Source organism: Cetorhinus maximus, chromosome 12 (genome assembly GCF_964194155.1).
Source record: "Cetorhinus maximus chromosome 12, sCetMax3.hap1.1, whole genome shotgun sequence".
Taxonomy (NCBI): Eukaryota; Metazoa; Chordata; class Chondrichthyes; order Lamniformes; family Cetorhinidae; genus Cetorhinus; species Cetorhinus maximus.
Window position 1 is genome coordinate 68,253,382 of NC_135890.1, and position 12,728 is coordinate 68,266,109.

At 44.0% G+C, this 12,728-nt stretch overlaps 1 protein-coding gene across 6 annotated transcripts in view; it reads right to left on the minus strand.

Annotated features, from left to right (window-relative positions):
• Positions 1–219: 219 nt before the first annotated feature.
• LOC144687537 (serine/threonine-protein phosphatase 4 catalytic subunit) overlaps positions 220–12,728 on the minus strand; it is a 38,220-nt gene continuing 25,711 nt past the window's right edge. For all 6 annotated transcript variants that reach the window (XM_078553813.1, XM_078553814.1, XM_078553810.1 and 3 more), the window contains 3 exons: positions 12,235–12,361; positions 8,477–8,666; positions 220–4,397 (listed from right to left, as the gene is read on the minus strand). In XM_078553813.1, coding sequence (XP_078409939.1) covers positions 4,268–4,397; positions 8,477–8,666; positions 12,235–12,361 — 447 coding nt within the window. In that variant the 3' untranslated portion in view covers positions 220–4,267. The remainder of the gene's footprint in view (positions 4,398–8,476; positions 8,667–12,234; positions 12,362–12,728) is intronic.

Here is a 12,728-nt window from a genome sequence, read left to right on the forward strand (position 1 = left end):
CAGTCATGAAAGGTGCTATATAAATGCAAGCTTTTCTTCCCTCCTTCCTCAGTCTGTTCTGACTCTTGGGCAGTAGCTGGTGTAATCATGTACTTCTTACTTAATCCTCTCCTCTCATCACAACCCAACCCTTGTGAATTTTTCATTTCAGATACCCAAGGGTTTGGGCCAGTGTAAGATTGGTTTTACAGCACTGATTTTACACAACTTTGAAACAGGTTGTCATAATATTAAAACTTTATTTAAAACAGTTTTGCTAAATCACAGGTGGATTTAACAAATTCTTATCCAGCAACTTCTAGTGGCTCAACAGGTCTGACCAAACACTAGTCCTGTATTTGTCCAGGGTTCTGGCTCTATATAGTACAGACATCCAGCATGTTTAATAGAAGTCAAATATTACTCTACAGAAACATTCAGAAACAGAATACAAGTTATTACAAAAATAACAGCACTTTCCCCATCGGAAAAACTGCTAATTTATGCAAAATTCTTTAAATGGATTAAAAAACTAAAAATTTGGCAATTCCTGGAAAATTTTTAGCTTGTGACTCCATCAGGGATATTATAATTCAGCTTCACATTGTCCAGTCTACTAATGGTTATCTGCAGCCTGACAGCTATTTAACCCGGGTTTAGCTGGGGGCGGGGGGGCTCAAACCTTCACCTTGGACCATGAACTGGAACAAAACGTCAGAGACACAGTTTACACTAGCACCTTTGGTCCTCCCGCTCACAGTGCAGCAAGAGCTTGAAAAATTCAGGGCAAGTAACTGGACAGACAATCTAACAGGGTGTGTATCACTGCATGGGTTTCTCTCCTTAGACTTGCCTTGAATTATACAAAGCACAACCTGCCCCAAATCAACCCCTGACCGCACCAAAGCATCCCATCCCTCACCTGTGCCTGGACAAGGCATTTTGACTGATTATTCAGCTGGGGAGCACATCCTAGCCAAAGTGCCCTTCTGCTCTCATGCAGCATCCATACCCACTCTCTCTCTCTCCCCCGAACAAGAGGTCACTTGATCAGAAGCAGGAGCCCCTGCCAATTCACCCCTTTCCTACTTCAGGGCACTGGGTTATCATTTGAACAGAGAATCTTATTCCAGGAGTTACACTGACTGTTCAGCAGCCTGATGAGGCGTTCATCACATTCCCTAAATCACTGTTACACTGCCCCCTCCTGGGCCTGGTCTGAACAGCTCTTCCCGAGTCACAGCAATTGGATTGAGGGATTTTCAGCAAGTGAAAAGATCACCTGTCAGACAGAGATTAGTTTAGTTCTGTTGCATTAACATAACCTCCAGGTTTTAAAATAAAGTCAGATCCATTGGTTAAAAATCTAGGGGAGAGGGGCTTAACATTCCAAACCTAAATCAGAAGTAAAAGATAGCTGCTCCCAGACAGGGTAAAATCACTGGGAGAGAGGGGGTGAGAGCGAGCACGGGGAAGAGGCAAAGAGAGAGAGAGAGAGAAAAAGAGGCAAAGAGAGAGAGAGAGAGGAAGAGGCAAAGAGAGAGGAAGAGGCAGAGAGAGAGAGAGAGGAAGAGGCAAAGAGAGAGAGAGAGAGAGGAAGAGGCAAAGAGAGAGAGGAAGAGGCAAAGAGAGAGAGAGAGAGGAAGAGGCGAAGAGAGAGAGAGGAAGAGGCAAAGAGAGAGAGAGGAAGAGGCAAAGAGAGAGAGAGAGAGGAAGAGGCAAAGAGAGAGAGAGAGAGGAAGAGGCAAAGAGAGAGAGAGAGAGGAAGAGGCAAAGAGAGAGAGAGAGAGGAAGAGGCGAAGAGAGAGAGAGGAAGAGGCAAAGAGAGAGAGAGGGGAAGAGGCAAAGAGAGAGAGAGAGGGGAAGAGGCAAAGAGAGAGAGAGAGGAAGAGGCAAAGAGAGAGAGAGAGGAAGAGGCAAAGAGAGAGAGAGAGAGGAAGAGGCAAAGGGAGAAAGAGGCAGAGAGAGAGAGCGAGGAAGAGGCAAAGAGAGAGAGAGAGAGGCAAAGAGAGAGAGAGAGGAGGCAAAGAGAGAGAGAGAGAGAGAGAGAGGAAGAGGCAAAGAAAGAGAGAGAGAGAGAGAGAGAGGAAGAGGAAGAGGCAAAGAGAGAGAGGAAGAGGCAAAGAGAGAGAGGAAGAGGCAAAGAGAGAGAGGAAGAGGCAAAGAGAGAGAGAGAGAGAGTAAGAGGCAGAAAGAGAGAGAGAGAGAGAGAGGAAGAGGCAGAGAGAGAGAGAGAGGCAAAGAGAGAGAGAGAGAGAAAGAGGATGAGCGGGGCACAGATGAAAGGAGAGGTGACGGGGAAAGAGAAGGGAAATGAAAGCAGCCCTCACAACTAGTGAATCTTGAAAGTCATATCCAAGCTAAAGATCCTGAATGATGCTCAACTGACCTGGAGATCAAACAGCCCAGCAAGGCAATACCTCAGTTAGTCTCACTGATCACTACAACACAGCCTCCTGTCTTCATTTTCTCACGTGGCCAGTTACTTGACGACTGGATCTCAAAGTGAGAGCTGGAGGTGGATTGGGAGCACACAAGGGGGAGAAACACCAGGAGAATTCAAAGTTCAGACCCTTTCCAGTACAGTTTCAAACCTCGTCCGCATTTGCATTTCATTCTTAACAAACAGCAGCAGTTCAAGGTGCCCCACTGGGTGTAGGGAGGAAGGTCTCTGGTCCACAGGGTTATCTCCAGCCTCTGGGTTGACACCGTCAGTTTAACATTTGTAAAGGAGCAGTAACTGCCAGTGCAAACACATCTTGAATAGGGTTGGGATAGGGACTAACAATTGGATAAAAAGTAGCTCTGAATTTGATTTGACCGAGTTATTTCTGGGAATCTTGTTTTTCATTCATGCAGCTTCCAGACAGATGGCACTAATTTTCTGATTTGGAGGCTGGCTTTGCTGTCAGAACAGATTCAGGAATGGAGGGGGTGCAGGAGTGTCAGTATGGTTTTACCTGGTGAAATGCTAGCAATGACCCTTGCCCCAGCTTGGCAGAGGAACCTCTTAGCAATTGCCCAGCTCCTACTCAGGCACTCTGGCATCAGTCATTTCTCCTCTGTGGAGCCGTATCAGGCAGACTGATTTCCTCTTAAGACAGTCCTCTCCCCTCCCTGCACTGCTGACTGCTTGACTGAGTGTGACTTCACGGGTACTGGGCATCCACCAAGGTCTTTCGAGCATGCCCTCACCAACATGAGTCCCACTCGGTGAACAGCAGCAGGCTGCTGGACTGCAGGATCACAGCTGGATCCTCTTTCCACTAGTGGAACTTGCACCTACATAACCAGCATCCTGGTCCCCACGTGAAGTAACCAAGTCCCTCCTTGTTAGACTGAATAAACCATCCACAGACATCAATCTGGAAGTTTCCGTTTTGAATGCACGGACAGGCTGAGTTCCTTCACCAAACAGGCTGCAGCAAGCAACCAGGTTTCCGGGTCGGGTGCCAGTTATGGCTTAGATGTAGACCATCTGCCATGGGTTCATATCATCACAGCCCACACAGCGCTCTGGGCTGCCGAGGGAAACACTTCCCCGGATCAGGGAGGGATTGAAAAGTGAGAATGAGTCAAATCGTAGTTTCACAGCCGGCCACCATGCAACCTGTCCGGCTGACCATTCCAAATAGCTCAGTACAAAATCCAATTCTCTTATTTTGCACATCAATCAGACAATCATAAAACAAGGTACAGCACATTAAGACTATACGAGGCATCTCTGCCAGTTTAAACTAGCTCAGAAGGGTATTTCAGGACAAGATTTCACTGCTGCTATTCTTTAACAAGTTAATCCTCACTGTAAAACTCAGTTACCAGTATACACAAGAAGTGCATCTGGGGAAGATATAATCCAAGGATCACAGCAAACAAAGGAATTTTCATTGTGACTAATTAAAAAATCTTTTAAAAAATTCTTTTAAAACAAAAAAGTGCCAATTCTGTTTTAGTCCAAGTGTAAACAGCAGTCACTACCCGGCAAATCGTTTCTTCAACACTGCTGTCAGCTTAAAGAGGCACACACTTTCTTTAAAAACAGTTCACTTTTTTTTCCCCAATTTAAAGGATGAACACCCTGGATTGAGAGCTCACACTACTGTCCCCACAATGTACAGCACTGGGCAACGTGTGCTACTTCCCAGTCAGATCGCCTAGTCTTTGCCTTCAGGAATGTAGGATCATTTTCAAATACTGTACACTATTTTATTGCCCTCCCTCCCTCCACAAGAAGTCTTCAGCAGCCTCGGTGTTTGCATCAAGATTTCAGACCGAGGGTGGCGCTCCTTCAGAGGAAGTAGTCAGCAACTGTCTTTTTGGATGACACCCCTCGGGACTCCTGAGGTGCAGCTTCAAAAATTGTAAATTCCTTCTCCAAATGCTCGTCCAATTCAAGTATAGCAGCGACATTTCCACACCTGGGTGAACACAGGGTACAGTCAAATCAGACACCGAATAGACAGGTTTGGGTAAATAAAACACTGGTTGATGTTAAACGTCAATACCAGAGTTACCTGATCAATAGACGTTTTGGTTTTATAGCATCTGACTTCAAAAAAACTCCACACACATTGCCTCCCTGAATTAAATTTAAGGTGACACAGAACCAGTTCATTCCCTTAAGGGGCTAGAGCCCTACTTCCCAAAAAAATGGGTGGTTAAAGAGCCAAGAGACGACATAACGCTCAAAAGTTACACAAAACGCAGCACAGGTCCTGGTGAATGGATGTTAGAAAGGGCAGCAATAGGTGACAAGACAGGTCGCAAGAGCCACAAAAGGCACTATGAAAAGTAACTTGCAAGGGATATCAAATATTTTTTACAATTATGTAAGGAAAAAGAGGGTGCTCAGGAGCACAGTAGGTCCTTGAAATCTGATCACAGTGATACTGTCAATGAAAATGAGGAGCTGGCAGACATGCCGAATAATTACTTTGCATCAGTATTTACAGTAGAGGAAGAGCTCTTCATGCCAAAAATCCCTAGGAAACTATTATTGAATCAGTGACAGATACTCATCAGCAAAATAACAGTAATGAAAAAGAACTAAAAAAGTGACAAATCCCCAAGACCAGATGGTTTCCAGCCCAGGGTTTAAAGGAAGTGGATGAGAACATTGCCAACGCTCTAACTAAAATCTTCCAAAGTTCTCGGGATTCGGGAACTTGTCCCTTTAGATTGGAAAGCTGTGCATGTCACTCTGCTATATAAGAAAGATGAGGGAGGGAAACCAGGGAATTATGAGCCAGTTAGTCTTACAGCTATTATCAGGAAATTACTAGAGTCTGTAATCGAGTGACTGAACACCTTGCAAATGAGAGAGTCAGTGTGGATTTGTAAAGAGGTGGTCATATCTGACAAATCTGATTGAATTTACATTGAAGGGGTGACTAAAGTAGATGTTATTTATATGCACTTCAGAAGGCATTTGATAGCTCCTCATAACAGACTATTAACTAAAGCTGAAGCTCATGGAATTGAAAGCAAATCATTGATCTGGTTAGAAAACTGGCCAAGTGGCAGGAGACAGAGTAGGGATAATGGGCATAATCTAACTGGCAGGATATGGCAAGTGGTGTTCCAAAAGGATTGATGTTGGGGCATCAACTAATCACCGTGTTTATTAATAACTTAGAGGATGGAATAGAAAGCCACATATTCAAATTTGCCAATGCTGTAAAGATTGGCAGTATTGTATGCAGTGGAGATGGGAGCATAAAATTAAAGATATCAATAAATTAAGTGAATGGGCAAAACTGTGGAAGATAGATTTCAATGCAGGGAAATCAGAGACCATCCACTTTGAACCTAAAAATAAGATAAATTATTATTTCCTAAATGATGTAAAGCTAGAAACAATGAAGGTCTAAAAGGGCCTGGGGATAAAGGTACAAAGGTCATAAAAATGTCATGAGAAACAAAAAAATCAAAAAGGATAATAAAATGCTAGCCTTAATATCTAAGGAACTAGAAGACAAGGGGGCAGAGGGTTGCTACAAAACATGAGGATTAGGAGTAGGCCATTCAGCTCTTCAAGCCTGTTCTGTCATTCAATAAGATCAAGGCTGATCTTCTACCTCAATTCCACCTTCCCATTCTATCCCAACATTCCTGAATTTACAAAATCCTATCAATCATGCTCAAATATACTCAACGACTGAGCACCCACAGCTCTCTGGAGTAGAGAATTCTGAAGATTCACCACCCTGAGGGAAGAAATTTCTTCTCATCGCAGTCTTAAATGGCCGACTCCTTATTCTGAGATTGTGAACCCTCAATCTAGACTTCCCAGGCAAGGGAAACATGATCCCTGTATCCACCCTATCAAGCCCCTTAAGAATTTTATATATGCTTCAATTTGAACATTTCTCATTCTTTGAAATTCTAGGGACTAGTCTATTCAATTTCTCTTCAAGGACAACCCCTTATCCCAAGAATCAGTCTAGTGAAATTTTAAGGTAAGTTTACCTTCAATATCCTACAGGTGTGCAAAACCCTGGTTAGACCACACTTGGGGCACTGTGAGCAGTTCTCAGCAACACACCTTAGGAAGGTTATACTGGCCTTGGAAGCAGTGCAGCATAGATTTACTAGAATGATAACTGGACTCCTCAGGTTAGTTTAAGAGGAGAGAACACACAAACTAGTGTTGTATTCCCTAGAATTTAAAAGGGAAGGGGTGATTTGATTGAAGTTTTGAAGATATTAAGGGGAACAAATAGGATAGACAGATGGAAACTATTTCTGCTGGTTGAGGAGTCAAATTTAGAGCCAGACCTTTCATGAAAAATAAGAACACAAAGACACAAAGGCTGGTCGGAGTTTAGAATTCTCGCCCAAAAACAGCAATTGATGATAAATCGGTTAATTTTAAATTGGAGATTGATAACATCTTTGGTTAACAAAAATCTAAGGGATATGGATCAAAGTAAATGAAGTTAGGTCACAGATCAGCCACAATCTCATTGAATGGTAGAACAGACTTGAGTTAAATGGCCTCCTCCTGTTATGTAAAACAGCAAATTATCTCAACATTTCTGGGAACTTGCTGTACATGGACTGGTTCTGCACCTCGTCTACAATACAGTGCACAATCATGCTCATCTTAAAAGGTAGCTATCCTGAGGAGGTGCTGAGACACAACATCAAAACACATTCCTTCCTTTGCTCAGACCATAAGAGAAGGTAGTGTAGTGGTAACATTACTGGACTAGTTACATTAACCCAGAGGCAAGAGTTCAAATCCCACCATGGCAGCTGGTGGAATTTAAATTCAATTAGTTACTAAAGCTGGAATATAAAGTTAGTCCCAATAATGGTGACCATGAAACTATCAAATTGTTGTGAAAAATCAATCTGGTTCACTCATGTCCTTTAGGGACGGAAATCAGTTGCCCTGATCTGGTCTGGCCTACATGTGACTCCAAATCTACAGCAATGTAGTTGAATTTTAACGGCCCTCTGATGTGGCCTAGCAAGCTATATCGAGCCCTTTTCAGAAAAAAAACCAGTCAGCACTCTGGGTGTACCAGGTAGACTGCAGTGGTTCAAAAAGGCAGCTCAGTTATTTGCTCTATGAAGCTACTGCCTCCATCTAGACAAGGCACACTGCTCTCTGACGAAAGTGAAAAGTGCCACTAGACCCAATCAGCCCAAACCTCACAGAGAAGGATCCCACTGACATAACTTCTCCCATTGGCTCAATTTTCAAAACTCATCCATTGGCTTGATCCCATTTGTTCTAACTGCTTCAATTGCCTTAATTACCCTTTGCCCACCTCCCCCTCCACTGGTAGCCACCATCCCTACGATGTGAACTTTTCTTAAATATATTTTGGATTTGCTGGGTTGATCCCTCTTAAGCTCCTCTTATCCAGAGGAAACAGTTTTGACGTGTAGTCATCATTGTAATGCAGGAAATGCAGCAGCCAATTTGTGCACAGCAAGATCCCACAAACAGCACTGAGATAATGGCCAGGTAATCTGTTTTAGAGATGTTGGTTGAGGGATAAAGATTGGTTAGGGCACCGGGAGAACTGTCCTGCTCATCACGGAATCTTAACCACCCACCTGAAGGGGCAAACCAAGCCTTGATTTAATGTCTCATTTGAAAGACAACAATGCAGCACCTGCTTGAAACTGCATTGGGAGTGTCAGCCTAGATCATGTGCTCAAAATTGAGTCAGAAGGTTGAGTGTTCAAATCCCATCCCAGAAGCAAGTGTGCTACCCACTGAGACATGGCTGACACGTTGGGAAAGAGGAAAGGCAGTCAGCTAGTGCTTTCACTCTTGACTGCTCTCCCATGACCCTTGCTGTGAATGTGCGGGAGGACAGTATCCTGCTACACCTCACCAGTTTGGAAACCACATTACTGGAAGCTGTTCAGTGTCCTGTCCTCAGCAGGCACCCAGCACCTGTTGAACTGCATTATATTGAAGGACAGGAAGCCAGAGAGATTTCCCATCACGTGAGCTCCATACTTAGTAAGCTCTTACCTGTAGCAGTAGTTGGGCGCCGACCACACAGTTAGAACAGTTTCATTGAAGTGCCACTTGTATCCCTCCATCACCAGCTGGTGGGCACGGCAAATCAGATCTATGCTATTGGCAGCATTGAAGTGGGCAACAACATCGCTGCCAAAGAGGTAGCCAGCTCCACGGGGGCTGATGCCCCAACCGGTGGTATCTGTAAAGAGCCCAAAATTGCTGTCAGCCTCAGGATTCCACATCAAGCAAAGACAGGTTAGGTACACTGTTATTCAAAAACCAATACCATTTCAACAGTGGGGTGACCACTGCCAGCACCATACCATGACTGAATGCCCAACTCACTTTAGTTGTCTCATGGTAGGTACATATTCATCTCTGAACAACTTAAGAGTCATAAATATAAGATAGTCCCTAATAAATTCTAATAGGAAATTCAGCAGAAACTTCTTTAGCCAGAGAAAGGTGAGAATGTAGAACTCACTACCACAGAGAGTAGTTGAGGTGAATAGCATGGATGCACTTAAGGGGAAGCTAGATAAGTACATGAGGGAGAAAGGAATAGAAGGCTATGCTGATGGGGAGGCACAAATGGGGGATAGGAGGTGGCTTCTGTAGTGCATAACTTTTCTGTACTGTAAATTTGATGTAACAACAAGCAGATAATGGAGCAGTGCTAAGGCCTGCATTCTCGACATCAGCCCACCTGAGATTACTACAAGACAGGTAAAGTTTGCAGTGCCCAGATTGGAAAGGGAATTGCGATTGATCTAAATGATCTTCAAAGAGCTCATCAGCTGCTGGCAATGCACAAGCTGGGAAAGGGGCAGAGATTCAACCACAGATAACTTACACAGTGAGTCACTACATGCTACTGATTCATGGCTTGCTCACCAGTTAAGAGTAGGATTCAGAGAACTGACATTCATCTCTCACCCACCTGGGACAGAGTCCTCCACCCCACAAAGGGCAAGGGAGCAACCTCTGAAATGACTAGTACCTATGAACAGTTTGTTACCATGGGATAATGTGAGAGATCAGAGACTGATAACAAGTCCCGAGATCCCATTAATAGGCAGTAGCCTCAAAATTACATCCCAATTTTCACTTGGTGCAAGTTACCATTCAGGTTGTGACTAAACATGACAGATTAAATTCAATGCAAACGAGTATGAAAGCCCTCGAGTAGGAGATCAGTGAAAAAACAGTACAAACTCAATGGAAAGATACTAGGAACCTACGAGTTTAAATACATAATTCAATGAAAGTACAGGTACAGGCAGATAAAGTCATTAAAAACATTGAGAGAATGTGATTTTAATTAAGAATATATGAGCAAAGAATAAGATTGAACTTTATACAAAATTTTGGTTATGGCACAACTAGCTATAGTTATATTTTAAATACCCCATTTCAGAAAGGATATTAAATTTATGGCAAGTCTACAGTGTAGATAGACCAGAACAATGCCAGGAGTGGGAAAATTTAGTTACAAGGAGAGATATTTGAGATGTCGAGATTATTTCCACTGGAACAGAGAAGGTTATGTGGAGGCTTTGTACTATAGCGCTCCTGTGATTCCGTGAAAGAAGAAAGCTGTAGAGTGCAGGAAGAAATCAACGGACTAGTCATTTGGACAGAAGTGGCACATGGAGTTCAATCCACAGAAGCATGAAGTTTATGGATTTGAGGAAAGCTAACACGGTAAAGGAATGCACAATAGATTGAAGGATACTGGGAAGTCTAAAGGAGCAGAAGCATGAAGTTTATGGATTTGAGGAAAGCTAACACGGTAAAGGAATGCACAATAGATTGAAGGATACTGGGAAGTCTAAAGGAGCAGAGGGAATTTGGAGTGCATGTCTACAAATCCCTGAAGGTGGTTGGACAGGTAGACAAGGTGGTCAAAAAGCAAAACAATGCAGATGCTGGAAATCTGAAATAAAAACAAATGCTGGAAATACGCAAATCAGGTAACATCCGTGCAGTGAGAAACAGAGATAACATTTGATTATCTTTCATCAGCTAGATAAGTTGGTGAAGGCGGCATACGGGACTCTAGCCTTTATTAGCTAAGACATAGAAAGCAAGAACTGGGACGCTTTGCTGGAACCGCAGAGACCACAGCTGGAGTACTGCAGTTCTGGTCACTGCACTATAGGAAAGATGTGACGGCACTCCAGTGTACAGGGGAGATTTACAAGGGTGTTGCTTGGACTGGAGAATTTTCATTCAGAGACAAGATTGGATAGGCTAGGATTGCTTACTTTGGAACAAAGGTGGTGGGGAGGCTATTTGAAGCATATAACATTGAGGGATCTAGATAAGAGTGGATAGAAAAACCTGACTGCCCTTGGTTGAGAGGTCCATAACTCAGTTGTATAGATTTAGGGTAGGAGGTAGAAGGATTAGACGGATTTTGAGGAGAATTGTTTTCCACCCAGAGGGCAGTTGGGTAATGGAACTCACTGCTTGCAAAGAAGGTAGAGGGAGAAACTCTCACAACATTGGGTATGCACTTAAAGTGCCGTAATCTACAAGGGACTCTCAGCTCGAATTTGGAATTAGGCCGAGTGATTCCTTGTTGGCCGACATGGACATGATGGGCTGACTGGCCTCCTTCTGTGCTGTAAATTTGTATGATTCTATGATTTCAGAGTTTTCTTTTAAAAATAGCATGAAGGATTTTGGTAAACCAAAAGGGGAAGATATACAAGTAGTTGTTTGGTAGTACAGAACTTGAGTATCACTGAAAAAAAACACATGAAGCTTTTTGTCTTGCACTCATCAGGACATTCCCAAGATGCCAAATGTAAAGGAACAACAATTTATATTTCATGAGAGGAATGTGCTGATTTGGTTGGCAAGTGGAAGAGAGGGGCAACCTTGGCGACGGGGGGGGGGGGAAGAGAGCGAGAGGAGCGACGGGGACAGGAAGGGGTGGGGGGGGGGGGGGGGGGGGGGGGGTGAGAAAGAGAGTGAGAGGGGCGACGGGGACAGGGAGAGGGCCAGGGAAAGAGCAAGAGGCGTGACGGGGGGTGGTGGGGGGGGATGAGAGCAAGGGGGACGGGCGGAGGGATGGGGAATAGCGAGAGGGGCGATCTTACAGGGAGATTGAAGGTTGATAAAGCAACGGAAAAGCCAAATCTGGGTTATTATTTGAAATTAAATTATGAGTGTGGGTCAAGGCAAGCAATGGCTAAAGATACATTTCACACAAACAGCAGGAAAATACTCTCAGAGTGTGATCAGCATGTGGAATAAACTCCCAGATCGAACAGTTGGGGCAAAAGAAATCTCCTTAATTTAAGAAACAACCAGGCACTTCAATGGGGGTGGGGGTGGATCTCACTTGACAGACAAACCAAGTTGGGGCAAAAAGCTTTCCTTGTCACATGGAGTTACCATGCCCAACATCTCAGTGGGCTGTAGTGCAAAACCAGAGAGATTAGGAGGCTGCAGATTTCTGCAAAGTTCTCTCAACTCATGTTGTTAATTCAATGAAACTGGAAAGCAAGGAGGTAGGGATTCCATGGGTTAAAATCAGTTCACACTCGAGTGACTCCTGCTAGAAAAATGGTCCTCAGGAGCACATTGAATCAGACAGGGCAGTGATGCCTTCTACGGTAAACAACTCATTTGGGCTCACAAATGAATGGCTGTTTGGTGGGTGTGTAACTGACCAATAGCCAGCACTCAAGGGGAGCTGGGGGTGGGGGCGGTGGTGAGGCAGGTCAAACTGGCTTTAACTGAATTCCAGGGCTTACCTTCTGGGTCAGACCATAGGAGATCACACATTGGACCATCATGGGGCACTTCCTGTTTCCTGTCTATTGTTCTGATCTGGTCCAGGGTCTGGATGGATGGAGAGAGGCCACCATGAACACAGAAGATCTACAAGAGGGAGGACATGAAGAAAATGTGTTTTTTTAATAAAAGCAAAAACTTATTGAAAGTTGGATTGATCACACAATCTATTTCACTAAGGCAGGCAGGACACATACGCATGCAGAGTGTAGAACCTTTAACAATGGGACAACTCAGGGACCTTTCTGCTACTATCCTGACTCATTTTTCTCATTCAGAGATATTACTTTAGTGCACTGGGGACTCGATTTACTGGAAGCTTCAATCTCATTCAATACAGAATACAGCATCGGTTACCTTTGTTGGAAGCATACTGGAGAACAAAAAGCAAGGGAGTGGGGACAAAAGATGGATGGAAGGTACAGAGGGAGTTTCATACAGCAAGGCTCCTGCC